We start from the raw sequence: 24,855 nt of genomic DNA, 5'->3' as shown, positions 1-24,855 counted from the left end.
TATATATATATATATATACATGCACACACGCATATGCACACACACTAGATACATGTTTTTTTTATTAGAAAATCCACCATATTACCTCTCTGGAAACACTATCATAAGCTTTTACTAGATCAATGAAAACTATATATAGATCCTTTCTCTCCTCTCTGTATCTTTGAATCAACTATCTCAGTATATGAATAGATTCTATAATTGACCTTCGAGTATTGAATCAAATTATTTCTCAGATACACTTATCTCCTTTCTTAGTCTTTGCTTAACTACCTTCTCCCAAAGTTTTGTAGTATGACTCATGAGATTGTTGTAACGATAGTTCGAACCACTTTGTATATCTCCTTTATTATTTTATAACGGTATCGAAGTGCTAATCCTCCACTCATTAAATTATGTTCATGGGATATCTTGTCATCTTATCATTGTTCAGTCATAAATGTTGTGTACTTGTGTTCATTGAAATTAGCTGGAATTCTTTCCAGTATCCCTGCTTATCTAAACTAAATGTATTTCTCCCCATTCCTAAAGTTATACAAAATGAATACAACTTCAATATCGGTTTCTGTAAGACATTTTAACAGTGATTTTGCTGTCTTGAATTGAACTTCTCCAAGCCTTTATCTCTTTTCAGGGTAGCAAAACTTTTCTTCTTAAGGCTGTTGCTGTTATTGGTGCGAGTTTGGATACTGTCTTTGAAGTTGTTTTGAGCTTAGATGCACAGAAGAGACACGAGTGAGTTGAATGAACTATTCTTATACTTTAGTTATACTTGATGTCTCTCTAAGTATGATTTTGCAGGTGGGATGCTTTGACAGGTGAACTGGAACTGCTGGAATCAGTAGATGGCCATTATGATGTTGTTTATGGGACATATGAACCGAAGAATCTGACTTGGTATATGTTCTATATCTTATTTTTTTATATCTCTTTAACATTATCCAGTCATAACTCATAGTTTCATCGTATAGATCAACATAAATATCATTTTGCATACCTGCATCACATTTTGAAGTGTACATACCATTCACTGCTGTACAAGCATCTCTCTGTTTGACAATGTCAAACAAATAACTATCTGGCGACTGGTGGTGAGCACCCAAGAGCAGGCCTGGCCCTACCCTTAGGCAGTCAAGGCCTCTGCCTTGGGCCTCATCCTTGGTTGGACCCACCCACTTAATTTCTCTTAGTTATCATTTTTCTATAAGACTAAATTTTAACGTCATATGAAGTTGAAAAGACTTTTTGTTCATATCCCTTAATTAAATAAGAGGTTCTCACCCACTTTCCTTCTTTAAATAAACTGAACGGACTCCCTTTCTCTCATCTTTTTTTTATGGAAGCGAAGCCCTTTCTCTCTCATTCTCAAGCAGTCAAGCTTCCATCAAACGTCAACCTCAACGGCTCAACCCTACCCTGATCGGCTGATCCCCACCTCTCGTCAATCTCTCTCTCTTCTTCTCTCTCTATCTCGAGATCGCTGCAGCCCGTCAGCCGTTGCTGACAACCTCTCCAAACCAATCGCAGTTAGCCCGTTATCGCTCACGGCTCACCTCCTGCGCTTTGTCTCGTCGTCGAAAAAAGACGGCGTCCCGACCTGAGTTATTTTCCCAAAGAAAACTCTGGTTCTATCTTTCTAACTAAAGCTATTTAATTTTCTTTATTATTCATATTAATTTTATGTTTAATTAGAGATATTGTAGATATACGTTGAAAGCTTTTTATTTGCTATTTTATATTTTGAAAGCATGGCTAATAAAAAATATGAAAGTGGTAGTAAAAAATTAAAAAAATTAAAAAGAGTTGAAAAATTAATTCGATCTCAACAAGGAGCTCTTGATAAATTTGTTTTTAGTAATAAAGATAATGTTATGTCAACTTCAACAGAAGAAGAAAGAATAGATGAATCTTTACTTGAGAATGAATTAGAGGAATATGTTGAGAATTTAGGACAAAATAATGATATTAACGATCATAATATTCAAGAAGAAAAAGCTAGTACTCCTAATTTTAATGAAGAATATAACGAAAATTCACATGAGGGCCAAGAAAAAAATTTAGAGATGAATGAGATATAAAATTCAATTCTTATCAATATTTATGATCCTAGATAATGGAAATGTATTAATCAAAATTTTGTAGATCTAATAGTTGAAAAAGGTCCTATTAAATATGAAGTAGATTTTCCTAAAGATGAAAATAACAGACACTTTTCTACATCAAATTACATACAAAAATTGTCAAATGGAGAAAAACATGAAAGAAGGTGGTTAGGTTACTCAAAAGATTTAGATAGAATTTATTATTTTTATTGCAAATTATTTAGTTTAAAATCTAGTATATAAGTCAGTTAGTTAACGAACGTACTAGAGATTGGAAAAATCTTGGATATAAAATTAAAAATCATGAAACAAGTCATGAACATATCCCTAATATGTGTAAATGGGTGGATTTAGAAGTAAGATTACAAAAAAATAAGACAATAGATAAAAACATTCAAGAACAAATTAATAAAGAAAAAGAACACTGGAAAAAAGTTTTGCTAAGACTTATTGCTATAGTAAAACATCTATCAAAAAAATAATCTTGCATTTCGAGGAACAAAAGAAAATATATATGAAAAAAATAATCGAAACTTTTTAAGCTTAGTTGAAATGATAGCGGAATTTGATCCCATAATGCAAGAAAATGTTAAACGTATTCAAAAAGATGAAATTCAAAATTATTATCTTAGTCATAAAATGCAAAATGAACTAATAGAGTTGCTAGCTTTTGAAATTTAAAAAATGATCATTAAAAAATAAAAGAAACAAAATATTTTTCAGTTATACTTGATTGTACTCCAGATGCAAGTCATCAAAAACAAACGACTCTTATTTTAAGATGTGTTGATACTTCAACAAGTCCAATAAAGATTAAAGAATACTTTTTAGAGTTTTTAAAAGTAAATAATACTTCGGGAAAAAGACCGTTTTGATGAACTTTTAAATATTTTGAAAAAATATGAACTTGATGTTAAAGAAATAAGAGGGCAAGGTTATTTTTGATGAACTTTTAAATATTTTGAAAAAATATGAACTTGATGTTAAAGAAATAAGAGGGCAAGGTTATGATAATGGATCTAATATGTAAAGAAATAAGAGGGCAAGGTTATGATAATGGATCTAATATGAAAGGAAAACACAATGGAGTACAAAAAAAGCTATTAGATATAAATCCTAGAGCATTCTACACACCATGTGGTTATCATAATTTAAATTTAGTCTTATATGATATAGCTAATTCATGTCCTAGAGCTATTTCTTTTTTTGGAGTGTTGCAACGTATATACTCATTGTTTGCTTCCTCTACTAAACGATGGAAAATTTTAGGAGATAATGGATGCAAGTTATCCATTAAATCTTTATCTCAAACTAGATGGGAAAGTCGGATTGAAAGTGTTAAAAGCAATAAAATTTCAAGCTTCAAATATAAGAGATGCTTTGATTCAATTAGCAGAAATTAGTGAAGATCGAAAGATAAAAAGTGAAGCTAATAGCTTTGCAACTTATGAGATTGAAAATTGTGAATTCTTATTAGCTATGAATATTTGGTATGACATAGTGTTTGTTGTTAATTCAGTTAGTAAAATCTTACAATCTAAAGATATACATATTGATATTACCATAGATCAATTAAAGGGTCTTATTGTATATTTAAAAAATTATAGACAAAATGGTTTTATGTTTGCTTTGAATTCAACTAAAGAACTTGCTAATGAAATGAACGTACAACGTATATTTTGTGAAAAACATAAAGTTCATAGAAAAAAAAAAATAATTTCATAAAAATATTGGTAATGAATCAATATTTAACACTGAAGAATCTTTTCATATTGAATATTTCTTATACATAGTTGATAAATCGCTTAGCTCAATTGAAAATAGGTTTGAACAATTTAAAACGTATGATTTTTTTTGTTTTTTGTTTGATTTGAAAAATTTAAAGCTTTAGATGATATTGAATTGAAAGAATATTGTCCGAAAATGCACTAAAACATGATGAACATTTAGATATTAATGGACTTGATTTGTTTTCAGAATTGAGAGTGCTTAGGGAAAATTTAAAAGTAGAGATTAATAGTCTAATTGAAGCGTTGAACTATATAAAGTGGTTAGATTCTTTTTCAAATACTTATATTGCTTATCGTGTATTATTGACTATACCCGTAACAGTTGCTTCCGCTGAAAGAAGTTTTTTAAAATTAAAATTACTAAAATCTTATTTAAGATCTACCATGTTACAAGATAGATTGAATGATTTAGCAATATTATCTATCAAAAATAATATGTTAGAAAATATTGAATATAAAACTTTAATTAGTAATTCTGCAGCTTAAAAGATAAAAAAATGAGATAAAATCTATTATGAGTTGTATCACTTAGGCCTCATCTAATATTTCGCATTGGGCCCCAAAATTCCTAGGTACGGCCTTACCTAAGAGTATGAATATCCGTGTACTCCATAAGGATTCCTTTGCTGGATTGTGAGCATTTCTTGGGGTGGTTGTATATTTGTACTGTGAAGAAAGATTGGATGCAAAAGCTGGTCATGGAAATGAAAAAAAGAGAAGCTGAGACAAGTGTTCATAGTGTTGAAGGGAAGTGAGTCATGCACTCTGAATCTCCTCTCCGGAATAATTTTCTAGTGTATCTAGTTTAGTATGTTGATTCAAGCTCAACAAGTACATGTTTCACAGCAGATGCTTCCATCTAAAGACAAAATATAATATGTGAAATGGCCAAATGAGAAGGAGCCAGTCGATGATTTTGAAGCATGAAAGAGGATTCTTATATCTAAAAAGAGTCAAAGAAGGTAAGTTGAGGGGGTTATAGTTGGATCTTTAACAAGAAAAAATGGAAATGGAAGAGAGAACACGCTGCTTGTGTTACTGTAAAAGTAAAACCAGATTATCAAAGAACATATTACTTGAGTTAGAACTGAAACGAAGACGGGCTCTCATGTGTGCTGATTATTAAAAAGAAGTTGATGCATGACACAATCAGTATTCAGATTTGATCCGGATTGAAGATAAATTTGTGTGATTTTAGATTTGATTTTGGTTTTAGATAGGTGAGAATTAGTTATTTTGTTTAGTTGTTTTGATATGAATTGTGTTAGGATTGAGTTTATTGGATTATTTTCTAGTTAAGGTTAAATTGGTTTTAGAGATAGGATAATTTTTTGAATTTGTTTTAGATAAGAATTTCAAAATCTATAAAAGAGGGAGGAGATTTCTGTAATGGAGGAGAGAGCTTATGAATAATTTATGAAAGTTGAGTTAAAGAACATATTGTGTGATTTTTTCTAAAGGCGAAAGTTATTGTTTCCTGGTGTGAAGCTGAAAGGGTTAAGTGTCAGCGTGTGAATCCGACTTAACTAATGGTTAGATGTCTGTGAGTGAATCCGATCTAACCTCATATTATCTTACTTTGTTCGTCTTTTATTTTATAAAAAAAGAAAAAAAAGAAAAGGTATTGTTTATGAATACTGTTCACCCGAGTATTCAGACGCTTCTCCGTTCCACATCCATTGGTATTGAAGCAAGTTCATGTGATCCGCAATTATTATGGGTAAATATTCGCTTCCTCCTTGGCAACAATATGATTTCAATCCATTAAAGTTTGGTCCTTTATCCTATTTTTGTGGTTTTGATGGATATGAGGAGCCATATGATTTTGGAGTCTGGATTTAAGATATGGAGGATATATTTGTTATATATGAAATATATGAAATACAAAATTGTTCAGGTTATCCTTCAATTATCTATTCGTGGGAGTCTATGAAATTTCTTCTTAAAAGGAGATATTCTTCTCAATCAACTAGAAGATATTTTTGTTTTCTGTATAGATTTGGCCCCGCCGTTGAAGTCTGAGTTCACTACAAAGTTAGAAACAAAAGTAGAAGCAAAATTAGAGATGGATCCACAATCAAAGCTCGAATCTAAATCTGAATGTGGACCAAAAAAATATGCATATCAAAGATCAATCCAGAATCTAAGCCTAAATTGGAACAAGGAAAGGAAAAACCTCAGATAGATTTAGAGCCTGAAGCTGAGCTTTCGATAATGGACTTTGTTACACTATATTCTCCTCTATCGACCTGTTATCGAGTTCTGCAAATATTACTGAAGACTTTGAAGACTTTGGAGACTATTGAATCAGAATGCATAAAAGCTGTAGAGTTTATCGTATTATCCTTATTTAAAACTCGAGGTCGAATTTTTTCCAACAAGGGGAGAACTGATGCAGAACACATTCACTATTCAGATTTGATCCAGATTAAGATAAATTTGTTATGATTTTAGATTTAATTTTGGTTTTAGATAGGTGAGAATTAGTTATTTTGTTTAGATGTTTTGATTTGAATTATGCTAGGATTGAGTTTTTTGGATTATTTTTTAGTTAAGATTGAATTGGTTTTAGAGATAGGATAAGTTTTTGAATTTGTTTTAGATAATAATTCCAAGCTCTATAAAAGAGGGAGGAAATTTTTGTAATGGAGGAGAGAGCTTATAAAGAATTTATGAAAGTTGAGTTGAAGAAAATCTTGTGTGATTTATCTAAAAGCGACAGCCATTGTTTGTCGATGTGAAGCTAAAAAGGTAAAGTGTCGTGTGTGAATCTGGCTTAACTAACAGTTAAATGTCTATGAGTGAATCCGATCTAACCTCATTTTATCTTACATTGTTCATCTTTTATTTTAGTGAAAATATATTGCTCATGGATACTGTTCACCCGAGGGTTCTGGCGCTTCTCTGTCCCGCATCAAAAGTGCTATCTCTTAGCACTCTAGACACAGAAGTAAAAGACTCATCTGATCATTCCACAGTTATTCTTAGGATCTCTGATTAGGTAGGTAAGTTCTGTTAATGTCATCTTAAGACTTCCTTCTACATATTTCTAGTAGGTTTCCAATCTCCTTTCCTTTGGATTCCTCTTGCGGTTTAAAAGAAAAATTTTCAATATAGACCCCATCAGAAATTTATTTTTAAAAAAATGACCCATTTGAAATTTATTTGTCATTAGGTGGTTGAAACTGGGTCGAAAATGGCTAATAAAGTTCAAAACTTCACGAGATTTATAATTCTGTGAAGTTTCATGACTGGTTAGCCAAACTAATGCAAAAGCCACCTAGCTTCGCGGGATTTAAAATCCCGTGAAGTTTCAACTTCATGGGATTTTAAATCCCGTGAAGTTGCAGGTGCAACTTCTAGAGAGCTCATGAGTCTCTGCCAAATAAGCCTCCAACTTCACATGATTTGAAATCTGTGAAGTTGCAAGTCACCCACAAACATTCACTGGAGCTCATGACTATGTGCATGTTCCACCTAATGAGCATGTAAATTTCACATGATCCAAAACCTGTGTGCATGCTTCCTCTTGAAGTTTTTTTCTAATATGTCGTAAGCAATGGCGATGTTGATGCGGCGACAGAAAATATCGCTGGAGTGCTATTGAAATTTCTTTATCCTATCAGATATGAATGTAATCAATCGCGTTCGCACACTAGAGATATGATATCTAATGCATTCAAAAAACCATGCCTAATTTTTCGTATTTTTAATATCAACCACTACAAAGGCCAAAAGAAATAAATCACCATCTGCGTCTACTCCGATTGTAATGAACAAAATGTGTTTATATTTACCGTATAAGTGGGTGCCATCAATGCTAAGAATAGGACGATAATATTTGAATACCTCAATGCAAGGTCTAAATGCCCAAAATACCCTTGTGAATCGTCTATCTTCGCCATCAATAGGATCCGATGATACTTTGTACACTATCCCCGGATTTTTTTTGAGTGCTTTAAGATAATGTGGTAAGATCTCATTAGATTTGTTCCAATCTCTGAATATTTTTATCATCACCTTCCTCCGAGCATTCCAACACTTGTTGTATGATACATCCAAATTAGTCGCTTTATGCACTAAAATATGAATATCCTTTGGCCTTAGATCAAGATCCTCCTTTAGTTTAGGTATAATTAATCGATATATGAAAGACGCGTGTTTATGATTCATCTCTAATCGATGATTGCTATATGTGTGAAGTCCATTATTGTGTGTTATTTTAAATTATCCGCCTACTCTTACCCTAGGCGTGAATTAAACCTCCAAGGATATTTTGTATTTTCGTCGTGGTGACCACCACTATCTTCTTCCTCACCATCTTTGCAGTAAAAACATACTACATTATAGCTTATTGTATTGCTTTTTGTCTGTCTAAACTTTAACATTATTTTTGATGGCCCACAAACGAAGGACATGGATCAATTTCTCCTTGCTTTCAAATAGATCGCACTTTTTGAATAAAAAGTTTTCGCCTTGTGTATCATATTTAAGTTAGTGCCAATAGGAATATTTTCCAGTATGGAGTCATCAATCCATCCCTCTCCATGAAGTTCATCGGGCGGCGGATCCTCTAATACGACATACTCATTGTTAGAATAACATCGGTCAATTAATTGGTTGTCCCCTTCATCACGATCTATCAAACATGTCATGCTATTAATTTGTAAGCTATCATTTTCTTCATCATTCTCAGATTCGACATTTGCATTATCATCTTCTATCGTCACTCCTGTGGAAGATATTATATCTTAATTGGGAGCATTATCATCGAAAGCATTTGAAGTGCCCACAAGCGAAGTACCGCTCAAGTGTTGTGACTGTGTCCATCCTATATCTTATTGCAGAGACAAAAAACCGGTGGAGTCAACTTCAAGATCCTCCAACATGTGAGAGTATACTCCATCGTGATTTACCGATTTGTCCAAATTTGTGTGATGCTTTTCAATAAATAATTTCACTAAACGCTTCTTGTCATACAATATTCCAATGAGACTCATATCATAGTCACTTGAGATTTGAATGTCGCTTGTTCTATTCCCTATAACAGGATAATTGAAAATCACGTTAAGGTGATACTCACGTGGATTGGTTAATGTAAGTTTGTGTAAGTCATTAACCAATCCATTGAAAGTACATGATTTGGATATAAACAACAGTTTCGTCACACCTCCTTCATATACATGCATATTATTCTCGAGATAGTTAATCTTTCCATCATATTAACAAAGAATTACGATTCAATCGTTCATCGTTACCTCTGAAGAGTAAAAAAATTTTAATATCAATATTACACGAAAAACACAAAAATATTATTTACAATTAAATCCCCGAATATCAATTTTACACATCCATAACTTTTACCATAGGTCAAACCTTTATATTTTGATGATTGCCTAATTTAAATAATTTAAACAATATTCAATTTTAAAGGTTGAAAAATAATACACTAATTTTTATAACTTTCCCTAATTTCCCCTCCTAACTTCATATACAAATTTCTTTATTTTTTCTTCACAAAATTCATAAATATTTCAAAATTATTCCAAAATCTAAGCTTAAATAAGTTGTTATGATGAAATAGTGAGAATATGTAAAAATTTAGGAGAATATATAAAATTTGATATCCAGCAAGCTCCGGTGAACTCCGGCGCTTTTTAGCCCTAAAAAAGGTTGGCAATGGCAGCAGCGGTGGGGGTGAAGACAGTCGGTGACAGTAGCGGTGGGGGCGGCGGTAGGAGATGATCTAGGGTTTGGAGGTAAATGAATAAAGAGAGAGAGTACAGGAGGCGAGAGAGAGAGAGAGAACGGGGAATGAGATCACGTGAGAGGGGAGAGATAAATAATGACATGGGTAAGTGGGGCCTACACAGACTTCACAGGATTTGTAATCCCGTGAAGTTGCAGGCCCATTTGCCAAACAGCTCGTGAGCGCTGCTGGGGGTGAAGACAGTCGGTGACAGTAGCGGTGGGGGCGGCGGTAGGAGATGATCTAGGGTTTGGAGGTAAATGAATAAAGAGAGAGAGTACAGGAGGCGAGAGAGAGAGAGAGAGAACGGGGAATGAGATCACGTGAGAGGGGAGAGATAAATAATGACATGGGTAAGTGGGGCCTACACAGACTTCACGGGATTTGAAATCCCGTGAAGTTGCAGGCCCATTTGCCAAACAGCTCGTGAGCTTTCTGGAAGTTGCACCCTGCAGCTTCACGGGAGTTGAAATCTGTGAAGTTATGACCAAACTTCACGGGATTTCAAATCCTATGAAGGAAGGTGCTTTCTCATTTGTTTGGCTAATCAATCACTAAACTTCACGGGATTTTAAATCCCGTGAAGTTTTCGAACTTTATTTACCATATTCGACACAGTTTCAGATGGGTCGTTTTTTTAAAATAAATTCCTAATGGGGCCTATTTTGAAAATTTGTACGCAGTTTAAATCTTTTACACACTATAAGATTGACTGAGGTACTTGTTATTATAATCCCTTTTTTGCGGTGTATTGATGGAGGTTCTGTTTCTATACTGAAGCAAATATGCATCAAGTTATCCAAAAATCTGATAGCATCTGTCATGTTAGACGACTGAAAAAGTCAAGTTTCTTTATGTGTATCTCCTAAGCCTTGTATGCTCTTTATGTACTAGCCAATTCACACAAATGGTGAAAGTTGGGAGGCTATCTCCAAAATGGCTTCATTACCAACTTGCTGCTGCTTTTTTCCAAAAGTGATTAACATAATGGAATATGAAACAGAAGGACTTCTTGTAAGTAAAGGAATGAGAAGGAGAACAGTTCAACTCTTTTTTGAAAGAACAAGCTCCAACAGCATTAGATATGTGCAAGCCTGAACAATTCTTTATTCCTCTCATAGCCATGTCCAAGATGTGTTGGAGACTGACCTCGAAAGGCATGGATGGACAACAAATTGGACGCACTCAGCTATGTCCATGCGAAAACTTAAAGTTCCCTGTGTAGGATGTAAGGTGGAGACTACTTCACTAATTGGTTTAAGGAAATGAAATTGGTATGGACTGAAACCATTTACCTAATAGCTAATATTTAAAAAAGACATCAAGTTTCATATCCGATGTCATCTCTTTCTTGAGCTCCATATGCGAAGCATACTCAACAAGCTCCCACATTAACGAGACTGATCCCTCATCATCGGCCATCAATAACTCCAGGAAAATTTGGGTTATGGGAATTAAATTTGTATGAACCGAAACCATTTACCCAATACTAATAGCTAAAAAGGACATTGAATTTTCATATTTTATGTCGTCCCTTTCTTGAGTTCCATATGTGAAGCATACTCAACAAGCTCCCTCATTAAGGAGACTGATCGCTCATCATCGGCCATCAATAAAAAAAGGAAAAATTTACTGTGACTCTTGGGAGAAAACTAGTTATCCTAAACTTTTGTTAATTAACTGATTATATGTTTGTAGTCATTGTTTGATAAGTGGTGGGTATATTTTGATAACAAATTGCAGATCACCATCACCAAATCAACCTTGTCATATTCAATGCTATACTGCTGATTGTATCAAGGCAATTTTCTTTCCTGTCAATCAGGCTTTAATATCCTAATATTTTCAAGGTTGGGGTTGGAACTGACCTGGATGGAGAGGGATGAATTAGATACTGTTATTTTTCATGAGAAATGAATGGAATGAAATAGTATGGAGATTGTAGGTACTGAACAGTTACCCTACGAGATATTGGCAAAGGTTGATTTGAATAAAGATAGAGATGCGGTTCAACAATTTGTTGCTTATTCTACTATTCTTTTTATTCATGTATCTTCAGATGATGTTATGTTTTGGACTTTATTTGACTTAATTATGTTAGGCTTTGTCAGATGGTAGATCTGAGTTAGGAGTTTTCTTGGTATAAGAAACTAATCACTTGTCACCCCACCACCTCCCCCCCAAAAAAAACTCCCCCAATGAAAATGAATGAATTATTGCTGAAGAAAATTGTGTGTTTTCCCTCTAGGTTTCGCTTCTAGGTTGCCTTATTATCTATTCTCTGCTATTTGGCTTTCGTTGGAATTTCTCTTTTTTCTCTCCTCTCTTGTTTTATTTCTCTCTAGTTTTAGGCATCCGTTAATAGGACGCCTAGAAGAAGGATATTATAGTAGAGGTTAAGAAGGAAAGGGGTACAGCCATTACATGTGGTTAGCAGTCTCCAACCATTTTCAAGATGGGATAGAAACTGTGTTTTCATTCTAAACCTTCATATTCTTCTGTATGTAGGTCCTGTGCCCACAGCAATATACAATTCGTCGAGTGAATGCTTTGCTAAATAAGCTGAACACCTGCATCACCAATTACCTTTACTTCCAGAGTGATATCTAAACTGCAGTATTTAGTTTATCTCCCTTATGCTCTTATTAGGATTTAATCTGTCTTGTTTTGAAATTTGGAACCCCATTATATGTACTAAGCTGCAGTCAACACAATTCACCTCTGAAAACCATTGGAACTCAGCATCTTGGCTAAATGGATTACAAACTAAAGGAACCCTTAATGACATTATCAAACCACCCATGTTGTCAGCTGAGCATTTGTCATAATCTCCAACAAGCATATCTATTACAGTTCACCTTGGAGTGAGATACTTGAACGTGATTATTTCATCATTTGCAATGCAATTAATGATGTAGCGCCTGGTTAATTTCTCCTTAGCATTGTTGTCTGTTTTGTTGATTTCTGAATGTCCAGGCAAGTTCTTGTCTCTAGATATCCAATTCACTCATTTTGTGAAAGCTTCCCCCACTACTCAAAATCAATTTAACTGTTGTAGCTTTATCAGCCACAGGCAGCCCTTGTTCTCTTCCTTTATTTTCTTCTCTCACACAAACAATCCGAACCGACAGTGTTTACACTTTCACTCATATGAAGTTTCAGCATTTGTATATTGATTACTAACTGGTCGGTTACTCACTGGCTACTGTTCTTTCAGGTGGAAGTCAAAGAAGGATTTTGTTTTTTCTAGGCAATGGTTTCATGGGCAAGATGGTTCATATAGTAAGTATATATCTAACTGTGAACAAATGGCAAATGAATTCTTCCAAATACTGTTGCTTATGACTGAGTTATACATTTGGGGTTTGATTTACATTGTAACAGAGTTACGAACAATAGACTAGATGAATAGTCGCCTAGTTTTCTGGATGACTTTTTGCCTATCCACACACTTCAGAGTAACAAAATTGCAGAGGAAATTGAATCTTTCTGAAGAATCATTATCGCATTTGTGATAGCAGTTAAAAACATATCCTATTCATCTATATTTTCACAGTGGACTATACTTTTCACTTTTTTGCAGCCATTTTACTGTCTCCGGCTGTCCATAAAAAACGGCCTCATAGATCTGGTTATCAGAGGACAAAAGTTAACTGTGAGTTTTTTCCTGTATTATTTATGATTCAATATGAAAGTTATTTTCATTTATGCCTAATAAATGTTGAGCATCTGTATTATAAGAGGATTTTTCTTTCATTTACGATGGCTAGTCATATTCAGATTTTGTATAAAATTTCTCCATATGCACAAGTTATATCCCTGATATTCGTACATAGTCTTTTCATTTGCAGCTACTGCAGATTTTTTATATGTATGAAATCACTTGTGAATTTTATGCATCGGATATTGTGAATATATATAATTGATATGAGTGAAGTGGTGCTTCCCATTTCTATTCTTCCTTTATCATTTGTGTGACAAAGTGATAAAATGGCTTAAGCTAATAGGCTCTGCTCAATTAATTGTGAATATTATGCATCCAGGGCTGTCAAATAAAATTTCGCATTCAGTATTATCTTAATCTTGGCTTCCTAAATTAACAAACGGGCCAAATTTGAGCTAGGCCTGCTCGTGCATGTTCTAAATCTTATAGGAGGATTTTCTTTCGTATTGAACGGTGATCATGTTGATCCTTCATTTACCTGTTCAGAAAGCAGGTAGTTTTCCATATCAATAAAAGAATGATGCTTTCTATAGCATTTTATCACCTACTTTTGAAATTTCGTATTGATTTCCATATCAGTAGGATGATGATGTTTCCACTATATGATTCCTGTTAAGAAGCTTGCTGTATAATTTCACTGTAAAAGATTTGAACTGGTTAAAGTCAGCTTTTGACTTATTTGCTGATATAAGTTACACTGCTGCCACTGTACATTTTTACTACTTGGCTAGATTTCTGTATCACTTGATCCTTTTCTCGAGAAAATGTTCTAGAATGGTTGAAATGATTATAGAAATCTGGTTCTTAAACTGCTATCAGCCTCAATCTGGGAACTCAAACAGATGAATACACCAGACTACCAGAGTCTTCATCTTCAAAATGCCTTGTGACACAGACATTGGAAGTTAATTTGAGTACTTGGAATAGATTTAAGGGGGACATCGGCTCAAAATTTGAAAAGACCATCCCTTATGCTTTGTTGTGCGTTAAGAAGCTTGCTGAATATTTCCACTGTAAAACAGATCTGAACAGTTTAATGTCAGCTTTTGACTTATTTGCTGATATAAGTTACACTGCTGCAACTAATTATGTGATAGAAGTAGATGCTATTATAGTTTGTTTGTCTAATTATGCCACTGTACATTTTACTACTTGGTAGATTTCCGTATCACTTGATCCTTTTCTCGAGCAAATGTTTTGGAATGGTTGAAATGATTATAGAAATTTGGTTCTTAAACTGCTGAAACTTGCAGCCTCAATCTGGGAACTCAAACAGCTGAATACGCCAGAGTCTTCATCTTCAAAATGCCTTGTGACACAGACATTGGAAGTTAATTCGAGTATTTGGAATAGATTTAAGGGGGACATTGGCTCCAAATTTGAAAAGACCATCCCTTATGCTTTGTTGTGCCAAGTCGCAGGTATATTACTCTTTCTTCCTTTTTGGATAGAAGGTCGATGAATCCTAAGATCTCTAGTGTTTCACAGTTACATACCCTATACTGTTTCTTGATATCTTACTTGCGTCAAATAACCAATTTATCATTCATCCTCAGATTCTTTTTAGCCTGTAGAAAAATCATCAGTTTATAATAAAGCATATAGCTGAGAATCTCTTCATCAGAAACCAGTTCGCACCAAATGTCTCTACCTACTTTTCTACTTCTAAAGTATTTTTCCTGTTTGAGCTTCCAGGGTTAAAACAGTATTTGGAAGCAAATCCTTCCTTTGCATCTGATTCTCCCTCCACATATGTCCATTCAAATTACTCTGGTGCTTCGATTGATGATGCTGATTTTGAAGATTATGATCTGAATGATGACTTCTATGATGCACTTGCTAAAGTTGACTCTCTGGAAGATGAAGACAGTGATGATGACAACAACGATGTTGAGAACAAGGTAATGTCGTCAGAAACAATTCTGGTGTCCATTGTTTATATGTGCTGGGTTTAGCGTCTTTGTCTTTTAGGATCTTGACGACCAAGTAAAATGTGCAGCTGAGCATATATCTTATTTAACTAGCGTAAAATGTCAGGCAGGAAGAGTGAAGCTGAAGAATATTGCATGGGCCATTGCGGGCTTGGGTCTAAAGAGAAGTGCAGGTATCCTCTGTTACAAGAACCTACTAGCTTACTTTTTTTTACTAAGATGCTTTGATTGAAATCAATATATATTTAAACATATTATCTAGATAGGATAAACGTACTGTGTACTGCAATTGATTTGTCTAGATAGCAGTTACGTCCTAGCTGTTGAGTATGATGACTCACTTCTCCATATTTCTCTGTCAGCATGACCTTTCTGAATCAGTGTATATAATGTAGTCAAGATGTACTTGCATTATGTATATCACCACGATGTTCATGAATATGACATCGGGGTGCGTATATTTCATGTATGCATGTGAGTCTTTTTTTTTTTTTTGGGTTGGTTGGGGTTGTTCGGAGAGAGGGAATGATCAACAAGAAACCTTAAACAAGGCAATACTCTTGATTGGAACTTCTCAGGATGTGTGTCTTACAGTCCTACTGTTAACTTCATTCAGCTCTTCACCTAGCCTAACCCTTCATGTAACTGTCATGTTGAATACTAGGGAAGGAGGGTGCTTTATTCCACAAAACTGTTAATGTCCTGGCCTAAACGTGAAGTTGGTGGATGAATTTTAATTTTGAGTTCCGACACTCATCTCTTATGGCTTAAATTTAAAGAGTAGCAATTAACATGATTGAAATTAAAGAAGAAAGGATTTTCTTATCAGTTTGTGTTATAAGATTGTAGATTAACAAGAAACACAAAAAATTGGGAAGTTTATCCCAAGTCAAGTTTGTAGTTCCCAGCATCGAGTAACTGTCATGTGACTCATGTGCAATATTTGAGCATAAAATGACCTAAACTACAAATTAAAATATTATAGAGTCGAGCAAAAAAATTTGGGAAGCTTTCCACGAAACTGTTTATCTCCTAGCCTAAACTTGATGTTGGTGGATGAGTTTTAATTTTGAGTTCTGACAATTATCTTTTATGCCTTAAATTTGAAGAGTGGCAATTACAGATTATGACATGAATGAAGTTAAAGAAGAAAGGGATTTTTATATATTTATTTTATAAGATTGTAGATCACCTAGTTCAAGACTCTTCCAGTTTACATTCTCAATGCACTTCTTGCAGCTCTAGTTTTGTTGTATAACAAGTCTTCAATTTCTCTCGTGTTTGATTTCTTGATAAACATAGTTCTTTGAAAAAGATAGTTATTTATGGATGCAGGAGCACTAGAGCGTAGTGAACTAGATATGCATATTCCTTCTATTTGCATTGATCCGAGTCAAGTTCGTAGTTCCCTGCATCGAGCGAATGGTGAAAATGACACCAATTGCTGGACTACACCAACTGGACGAGGTTTTATGATAAGAGGAAAGAACTATTTGAAAGATAACTGTAAGGTAGTATATTCTCATTTCTACATCCTTCCAACCTGATTCAATGTACTACGGTAATTGATGATATTGATCTGTACCAGTAATTATATGCTTATATTACATAATTATACTGTACATGATGATCTGTTAATTACAGGATTTAGACCTGATGATGCGCTTTTCTTGCATTGATTTTCTTCATCTATATTTTTTAATGATATGAAGTTATGCTTTACCAAACAAGTGGATAATTTTGTTTTGTAATTATTTTGTGCATTATTATCATCATCATCATCATCATCATTCATTTATCTAGTTGGTATCTCTGTATTTTAAATGGTGCATATAATCATTTTTCTTATAAATCAAATCCATGAGAAGACTGCAGACTGGGTTCTTTTATACTAGGGATGCATAATTTTGGATTATTCTCACCTTGGCTTGTATATGTGGATGTGTATTTGATTCTACGACTTAGCTAATATGCTTAAAACACAAGTTCTATGTACATACTTTGAAATGGTTTAATTTAGTAAGATTTCAAAATTCCAGCTGATGATTGCATTTCCAGTTTTCAGCATCTGAAATATAGCACCTAAGAGGTTGGCAATGATATATAATAATAAGGCCTTTGGGCCTACTTATAGGAAGTTCAATAGCTAAAGATTTACCATGTTATGATCTTGCCACATCGGTGCTACTGATGACTAAATAGCCTTCTTTTTTAGTAACAAATTATGGGTATTTTAATCAACTCATTCATTTTTCCTTTTTCTCATAATTTTTTTACTACAGAGGTGACGTTCTGCTATAGTTTTTCAAGGTGCCAGAAAAACTCTCTTTTTAAATGTGATGCTTTAGCACTTGCTTCTAGCTGCTACTTAATTAATTAATTAATTTATTTTTTGTTATTAGACAACTTGCTACTCGCTTTTTTTTTGTTATTTGAAAACTTTTTCTGTAGGCGGCACTTCAATCCCTTTTCTGTACCAAATGTTGTAGTGGCACTTTCAACATTTATATTGTGCGTACTATCAAGAAAAAAGGAACATTTATGTCATATAATACAGAAATGCAACTGTGAGTAAACTAAAATTTCTTGTTGCACTATATGCAAACATCTGTTAAAGAGCATCATAAGGCATCGACAATAAATTCAAGTCCTTAGTACTAGCCTGTGCTACTAAAAAGTATATTTTTATTTCAACTTGAGTCTATGATATCTTTCTAAATTGTGATAAATCACTCTTTTTCTAGTTTATTAATGAGTCATTTAGCATTCTCAGGGTAAAGCAGGTGAGATACTCTTTGCATGGGCTTAAGGAAGTAAGGAACAGTTATTGGACCACACTTTTTACAGGATGAAGGAAGAAATAGAAAGGAGGGAAAAATGCAATGTTAGCATAAATGAGAAAGTAGGGTTAACATTTTGATTATGTATAATTCAGTCACCAATGTTCAGTCGAAACTGATGGTAAGTTAGTCAGTTGGCCTGCTATTTACGTACTTGGGGACTCCAGAGTTAGCTTCAGTCAGTTCAGCAATCTTTTATTCTTGTTTAGTAAAGTGGATCTAAATGGCTCATATTGAAGAAATTCTGCAATTCTCCAAATTTTCCTTTATCTCCAGTTCTCAAAATTTCCCAGTGAAGAAGTTGTTCTTCATCACATTCGTTGTGGCTCAAAAGGAGTTTTGCGTTTCTCATAATTGTGTTCATATTCAATTCTCCGAATTCCATAGTAAAGCAGTTGTTCTTTATCACATTTGTTGTGTCTTTCCTTGGCTTGATTTTATATCCAAGATTTTGTTTATCTTGGCCCATCTATTGCCAACAACAAGCTTGTTGTTAATTATCAGCCACTCAGCAGTTTGTAAATTTTCTATTCTTGAAGATATAATAATGATTTTGAATTTTGCAAAACAACTAATGACTGAACTCATGGATCCTAGGTTGTGGGAGGAGATCCTCTTTTAAAGCTTTTGGCAGTTGATTTTTTCAAGGATGAAAATAACCTCGACAGTATTGCACTGCATCCAAATTGTCTTGTTCAGGTAAAAATCTTCAACAAATATATATAATTCTGCAGCAAAAATACATTATATGTTTTTCATTATTACTCTTTATGTAAATATATTGATGATGTGTGTCGGCGATGTCTTTTCTTTGGCATTTTTCATTTTCATGTGCACTTTAGAGTTGGATTAATCCTCTGTAGTAATTACCTTCAGTCTTCAGTCTTAGGATCCTGAAAATGTTGGTTGGTTTCTCCTAGATTTCACAAGCTTATATTGCATTGCCTATAGAAGAGAAATTTTCTTACCTTCGACCTGGCCTCCTTTGAATTATGGAAAACATCAAATGTTGGTGGGTTTCTGTTGACATTAGTAATATATGTAAGGGGTTATGTGTAAGTTGTGTAGGGCCTATATAAGCCCAAGAAATCTCATAATAGGGTTAGGGTTTGTATTAACAACTTGGTATCAGAGCCATCCTCTAAACCCTAGCCGCCGCCCTCCTCCTTTCAACCCCGCTCACCGGGCGCCCCTGCAAGACACCCAGTCTGCCGACCCCGCCCGCCCCCCTCTAGCAAGATCCCCCAGTCTCCGCGCACCCCGCCAGAAGTCCACGAACCCTCTCTGCCTTCGCCAGGATTAAGAACAGCCCCCACCCGGTGCGAGATTCCAGTGCCCGACCCCCCTCGCCTGCACAGACCCCCAGCTTCCCGAGCACGCCCCCCATGCCAGACTCCTGAAGTCCGAGCCCCCCTGCAGACCCCCAGTCCCGACCCCCCCTGCGCAGACCCCCTGATCTCCGACCCACCCCTTCCCCTGATTTCTTTACGCCTGCCCCAAATCATACGCCCCTAGTCCGCCGGTCAGCCACCTCAAACCCCCCCGCTTCACCATGCTGGACCTCGAGTTTGGCATTGGTTCCCTCGACTCAGTCCTCGAACTGATGACAGGAAGAGTATATATCTCACATTGATGAGATATATAACTGTTTTGGATTCTAGTTTCCTCTGAGAAACGAGAATTTGTTGAAAGATCTTATTCTTATTGTGCAGCAGAAGTGCTGCCGAAATTTCACTGCGCACAACAAGGGTTTGAAGAACAGGTGTTGGATCTGAAGCTTGATCGATGGAGGAGATCATCAAGAAGTTGAACCCTGCGGAGGTGTCAACTTTGATGAAGTTGATGAAGTTGTCGGCTGATGAAAGCACGACAAGACCATCGAAGAAGTTGGAGCTTCCGACCATCGACCTGAAGCTTGATGGACCAAGTACCTACCTGAGTTGGTCCCGACGGGTGAGATACACCCTTGCAGGGAGGAACCTGGAGGGTTACTTGACCGGAGAGAAGACAGAACCGGATGAGGACTCGGGAGGACGAGATGAGTGGAAGTCCACTCATATGTTGGTGTACATCTGGCTTCTCAACTCACTGGTCCCGACGATCGCCGCCACGGTGGATGGCATTGAGAAGGTGAAGGATGTCTGGGAGAAGTTGAGGAGAACATATGATGGAGTGGGGAATAACCTGAGGGTGTTCCAGATTAAAGGAGAGATTGACGCCACAGTCCAGGGAGAGAGGACTGTACAAGAACATGCTACAGAGCTGGAGCGTCTGTGGCAGGATTATGACCATTTTTCCCCCCGGGCAAGCTGCAAGGACCCAGGATGTAAAGAGCGGGAGGCCTTTCTACAGGAGAGGACTATGGTGTTTCTTAAGGGATTGACATCAGAGTTCGCTCAGCGAATTGCATTACTGCTAGCTCAGCCGAAAATTCCCTCGCTTGAGGAGGCTGTCTCGGCTATGATCCAGGAGGAGACTCGCATTAAGCTGCAGGCGGGGACAGGTGGACTTCCTGTGGTGAAGTCAGCTTTCGCAGTATCTAACAATAATGGATCCAGGGGAGAGACTCGGCAGTGCTACAACTGCGGTGAAGTGGGTCATTCCAGGGGAGAGACTCGGCAGTGCTACAACTGCGGTGAAGTGGGTCATCTAAGGCATGCTTGCACCAAATCATCCAAGGAAGGAGATTTGGGTGGACGTGGACAGTTCGGAGGGCGTGGTCGTGGCCGTGGGGGTCGACGAGGTGGAAGGGGAGCAGGCAACCGGGCAAATCTGATGATAGCAGAAGGAGGAGAAGAAGCTGAGGTGATCTTCACTGAGGAGGATCAGGCGCTCCTGGCGATACTCAGGAGGAAGCAACAAGTAGCAGGGGATGGAGATAGGAGGAGTGAGACAGAGGAGGCATCCACATCATTCTTCGCCAGAGGCAACACTGCTACCTATGCTCATCCGACCAAAGGTACTGATGACATACATGCTCTTGCTTCCATATCTTCCGACAAATCATCAGAATGGATAGTCGACTCCGGTGCGTCTCGACATGTGACAGGTAATGCTAGTGAGTTCTCATCATACACTCACCTAGCATCGCCTGATAGTATTCAAACAGCTGATGGTACATTTCAGCCGGTGGTTGGTAAGGGTACAGTCGATTGTACTGGTTCTGTAACTTTGTCCAATGTTTTGCATGCTCCTTCATTTCCAGTCAATCTTTTGTCCATTAGTTCTATCATCCTCCAACTAAAATGCATCGTCTCTTTTGATATTCCCAAGGTAATCTTCCAGGAGAAGGGGACAGGGCGGAGACTTGGGACTAGCACATGGCGTAGTGGACTGTGGTATCTGGATCGTGAAGGGCTGGATTCAGCATTGGTGTCAGTCATAGAGGAAGCGGAGTAGGATCTAAAATGAGTGCTGAAAATGAGTTAATGCTCCATCACCAGCGTTTGGGACACTCATCCTTTAGTGTTTTAGGTAGATTGTATCCTTCTTTATTTGAGAAAGCAAATAAACAGAAACTTGTGTGTGATGCATGTGAGTTTGGAAAGCTTACTAGAAGCTCTTATGTTAGTTCTGATCATAGAAGTTCTCATGCATTTGACCTGGTACATTCAGATGTTTGGGGGCCTTGTTCCACAAGTTCTATGAATGGATACAAGTATTTTGTTACATTTATTGATTGCTTCTCTCGTGTTACTTGGTTATACCTGATGAAGAATAAGAGTGATGTGTTTGGGTGCTTCCAAAGTGTCCATACACACCTGCTCAAAATGGAGTAGCGGAAAGAAAGAATAGACATCTTTTAGAGGTTGCTAGAAGTATGATGATCTCTATGAATGTCCCAGAAACATTATGGGGACAAGCAGTGTTGACCGCGGCAGCACTAATCAACAGAATGCCCTCGAGAGTGCTGGATTGGAAGTCTCCGTGTGAGTTGTTGAAGGGAGATAATGGTGGGCTTCTTCCACTCAAGGTGTTTGGCTGTGTGTGCTTTGTGAAAGACAACAGGCCATCAGTCGGGAAGCTTGCCCCTAGAGCGGTGAAATGTATTTTTGTGGGATATTCTGCTACTCAGAAGGGCTATGTTTGCTGGAGCCCGGTGGAGAAAAGGTTGTTTGTGAGTATGGATGTGCACTTTCGAGAACTCGAGCCATATTACACCCGGAAGGTAACTTCATCCGTTGATAACTCGCCTAATACTGGAAGTATGCGGCGAGAGGAGGAGAATGGTGAGAGATTGGTGAATGTGGAGAAATCAATGTCTGAGAATGGTGAGAGATCGGAAAAATCAATTTTTGTAACGATTCCTTGGGAAGGAGACTTGGTTGAGGAGGAGCAAGAGAATGAAGATGAAGAGGAGATTGAGACAAGAGGTGTTAGGCCAACGGCTCAGGGAGAACTACTTACCTATAGTAGGAAGGGGAAACAAATTGCGGGAACAGTACCAACAGTACCTACAGTGCTACTGGTGCCAAGTCCCTTGCCAACGCCTGCCCCGACTCCTGAGACACCTACACCACCACAAGATTCTTCTCAAGGTGACTCCATCTCTCTTCCTATTCCTCCCACACCAATAACTGTACGGAGGACTACTCGCAGTAATGCGGGAAATCCTCCCGATAGATATGGTTGGGATCTTGCTCAGTTTGTATCATATTCTAACATCCACCCTACTCATGGAGCATTCATTGCATCATTGGACTCTGTTACTATACCTAACAATTGGCAGGTTGCAAAGAAGGACCAGAAATGGAAAGCTGCTATGCACGAAGAGCTAAGGGCCCTTGAGAAGAACCGCACTTGGGAGTTAGTAAAACTACCAAAAGGGAAGAGAGCAGTTGGATGCAAGTGGGTCTTCACTGTGAAGCAGAATCCAGATGGACAGGTTGAGCGCTACAAAGCTCGTCTGGTGGCAAAAGGATATAGTCAGACATATGGCATCGACTACGATGAGACTTTTGCACCGGTGGCAAAGATGAGCACTGTTCGGACCTTAATCTCTCTGACAGTAAATGATGGAGATCTGGTGGAAGAGGTATACATGGAAATTCCGCCAGGATTCAACACAGAACAGACAGTGGGCAAGGTCTGCAGATTGAAGAAGTCTCTATATGGCCTGAAACAATCTCCTCGTGCTTGGTTCGACAGATTTAGGCGGGCTATGATAGGTATGGGATACCGGCAGATTAACGCTGATCATACCGTGTTCTTCCGACGAAATGAAGGCCACATTACCATGCTTGCGGTATATGTGGATGATATGATTATTACCGGGGATGATGAGAAGGAGATTGCCCAACTCAAAGTGAGACTGGGTAAGGAGTTCGAGGTGAAAGATCTTGGCTTGCTTCGATACTTTCTTGGAATAGAAATAGCTCGCGGAGCGGAGGGGATTGTCTTATCCCAGAGAAAGTATGCACTGGATCTTCTTAAAGAGACAGGGATGTTAGGGTGTAAACCTGCAACTACACCGATCGACCAGAAGTTCAAGCTGGGTGCTGAGGTCGGAGAACCAGTTGATCGTGACAGATACCAAAGGCTGGTAGGGAGGTTGATCTATCTGAGTCACACGTCCCGATATCTCTTTTGCAGTGAGCGTGGTGAGCCGCTACATGCATGATCCAAGGAAGGGTCATATGGACGCTGTGTACCAGATTCTAAGGTATTTGAAGAATGCCCCCGGAAAAGGGCTAATCTTCAGGAAGAATGAACACATGAGCATTGAGAGCTGTGCTAATGACAGGAGGTCCACCTCGGGATACTGCATCTTTATAGGAGGCAACTTAGTCTCGTGGAAGAGCAAGAAGCAATCAGTGGTGGCGAGATCAACAGCTGAGGCAGAGTATAGAGCTATGGCCTTAGGAGTTGCTGAGTTGTTATGGTTGAAGAGTATGCTGGTTGAGCTGAAGCTGGATCAAGGAGCTAAGATAAAGTTATGGTGTGACAACTAGTCAGCTATCAGTATCGCCAACAACCCAGTACAGCATGATAGAACCAAACACATCGAGATCGATAGGTTCTTCATCAAAGAGAAGTTGGATAGTGGACTACTGGAGCTAAGTCATGTTTCAACTAAGGACCAGGCAGCAGATTGTCTGACTAAATGACTTATCTCATTAGACATGATTAGAGGATGTGACAAGATGGGCTTAGTGGATATCTTTCGCCCATCTTGAGGAGGAGTGTTGACATTAGTAATATATGTAAGGGGTTATGTGTAAGTTGTGTAGGGCCTATATAAGCCCAAGAGATCTCATAATAGGGTTAGGGTTTGTATTAACAACTGTTTCACCTAGATTTCAGTCAATGTTTATTGTTGAGCATTCTTTGCCAATTCTAGTAGTTGACATCAGATCAAATTTTGTGAATCTTCAATGACCATGCACCATCCCCTCTTGACTGAAAATGTTTTAAGGATGCCGCTGGTATCAAAAGTGGTCCCACAGAGATGAGGTATGATTTACTGGTAATAGGCTTTTTCCTCAATTTATGATTGTGTAATACCTAAAATACGCACACGTGTGTAGGAAATTTTTCAAATGGGAATTCGTTGTGGGGAAGTCTTGTGAGAACTCCACAACGAGCAATCTTATGGTTCTGAAACATCCTTCATGTTTAAAGTTAATTCCACAAACACATTGTTTCAGTTACAGAGAAAATATTATTTGGTGAAGAATGGATAATAGGTTTTCTAACTCTTGGTTTTCATTGCTATATTA

The 24,855-nt window shown here is 37.0% G+C and overlaps 1 protein-coding gene across 2 annotated transcripts in view; it reads left to right on the top strand.

Annotated features, from left to right (window-relative positions):
- Positions 1-24,855, top strand: part of LOC109851326 (protein ENHANCED DISEASE RESISTANCE 2) — a 58,434-nt gene that overhangs the window by 21,865 nt on the left and 11,714 nt on the right. For both annotated transcript variants that reach the window (XM_020421398.1, XM_020421399.1), the window contains exons 9-17: positions 635-735; positions 802-897; positions 12,859-12,923; positions 13,225-13,296; positions 14,619-14,786; positions 15,061-15,266; positions 15,403-15,469; positions 16,632-16,807; positions 18,734-18,835. In XM_020421398.1, coding sequence (XP_020276987.1) covers positions 635-735; positions 802-897; positions 12,859-12,923; positions 13,225-13,296; positions 14,619-14,786; positions 15,061-15,266; positions 15,403-15,469; positions 16,632-16,807; positions 18,734-18,835 — 1,053 coding nt within the window. The remainder of the gene's footprint in view (positions 1-634; positions 736-801; positions 898-12,858; positions 12,924-13,224; positions 13,297-14,618; positions 14,787-15,060; positions 15,267-15,402; positions 15,470-16,631; positions 16,808-18,733; positions 18,836-24,855) is intronic.

Source organism: Asparagus officinalis, chromosome 8, assembly GCF_001876935.1.
Source record: "Asparagus officinalis chromosome 8, Aspof.V1, whole genome shotgun sequence".
In the NCBI taxonomy this organism is placed as follows: domain Eukaryota; kingdom Viridiplantae; phylum Streptophyta; class Magnoliopsida; order Asparagales; family Asparagaceae; genus Asparagus; species Asparagus officinalis.
This window is presented reverse-complemented; position numbering and strand designations above follow the sequence as displayed.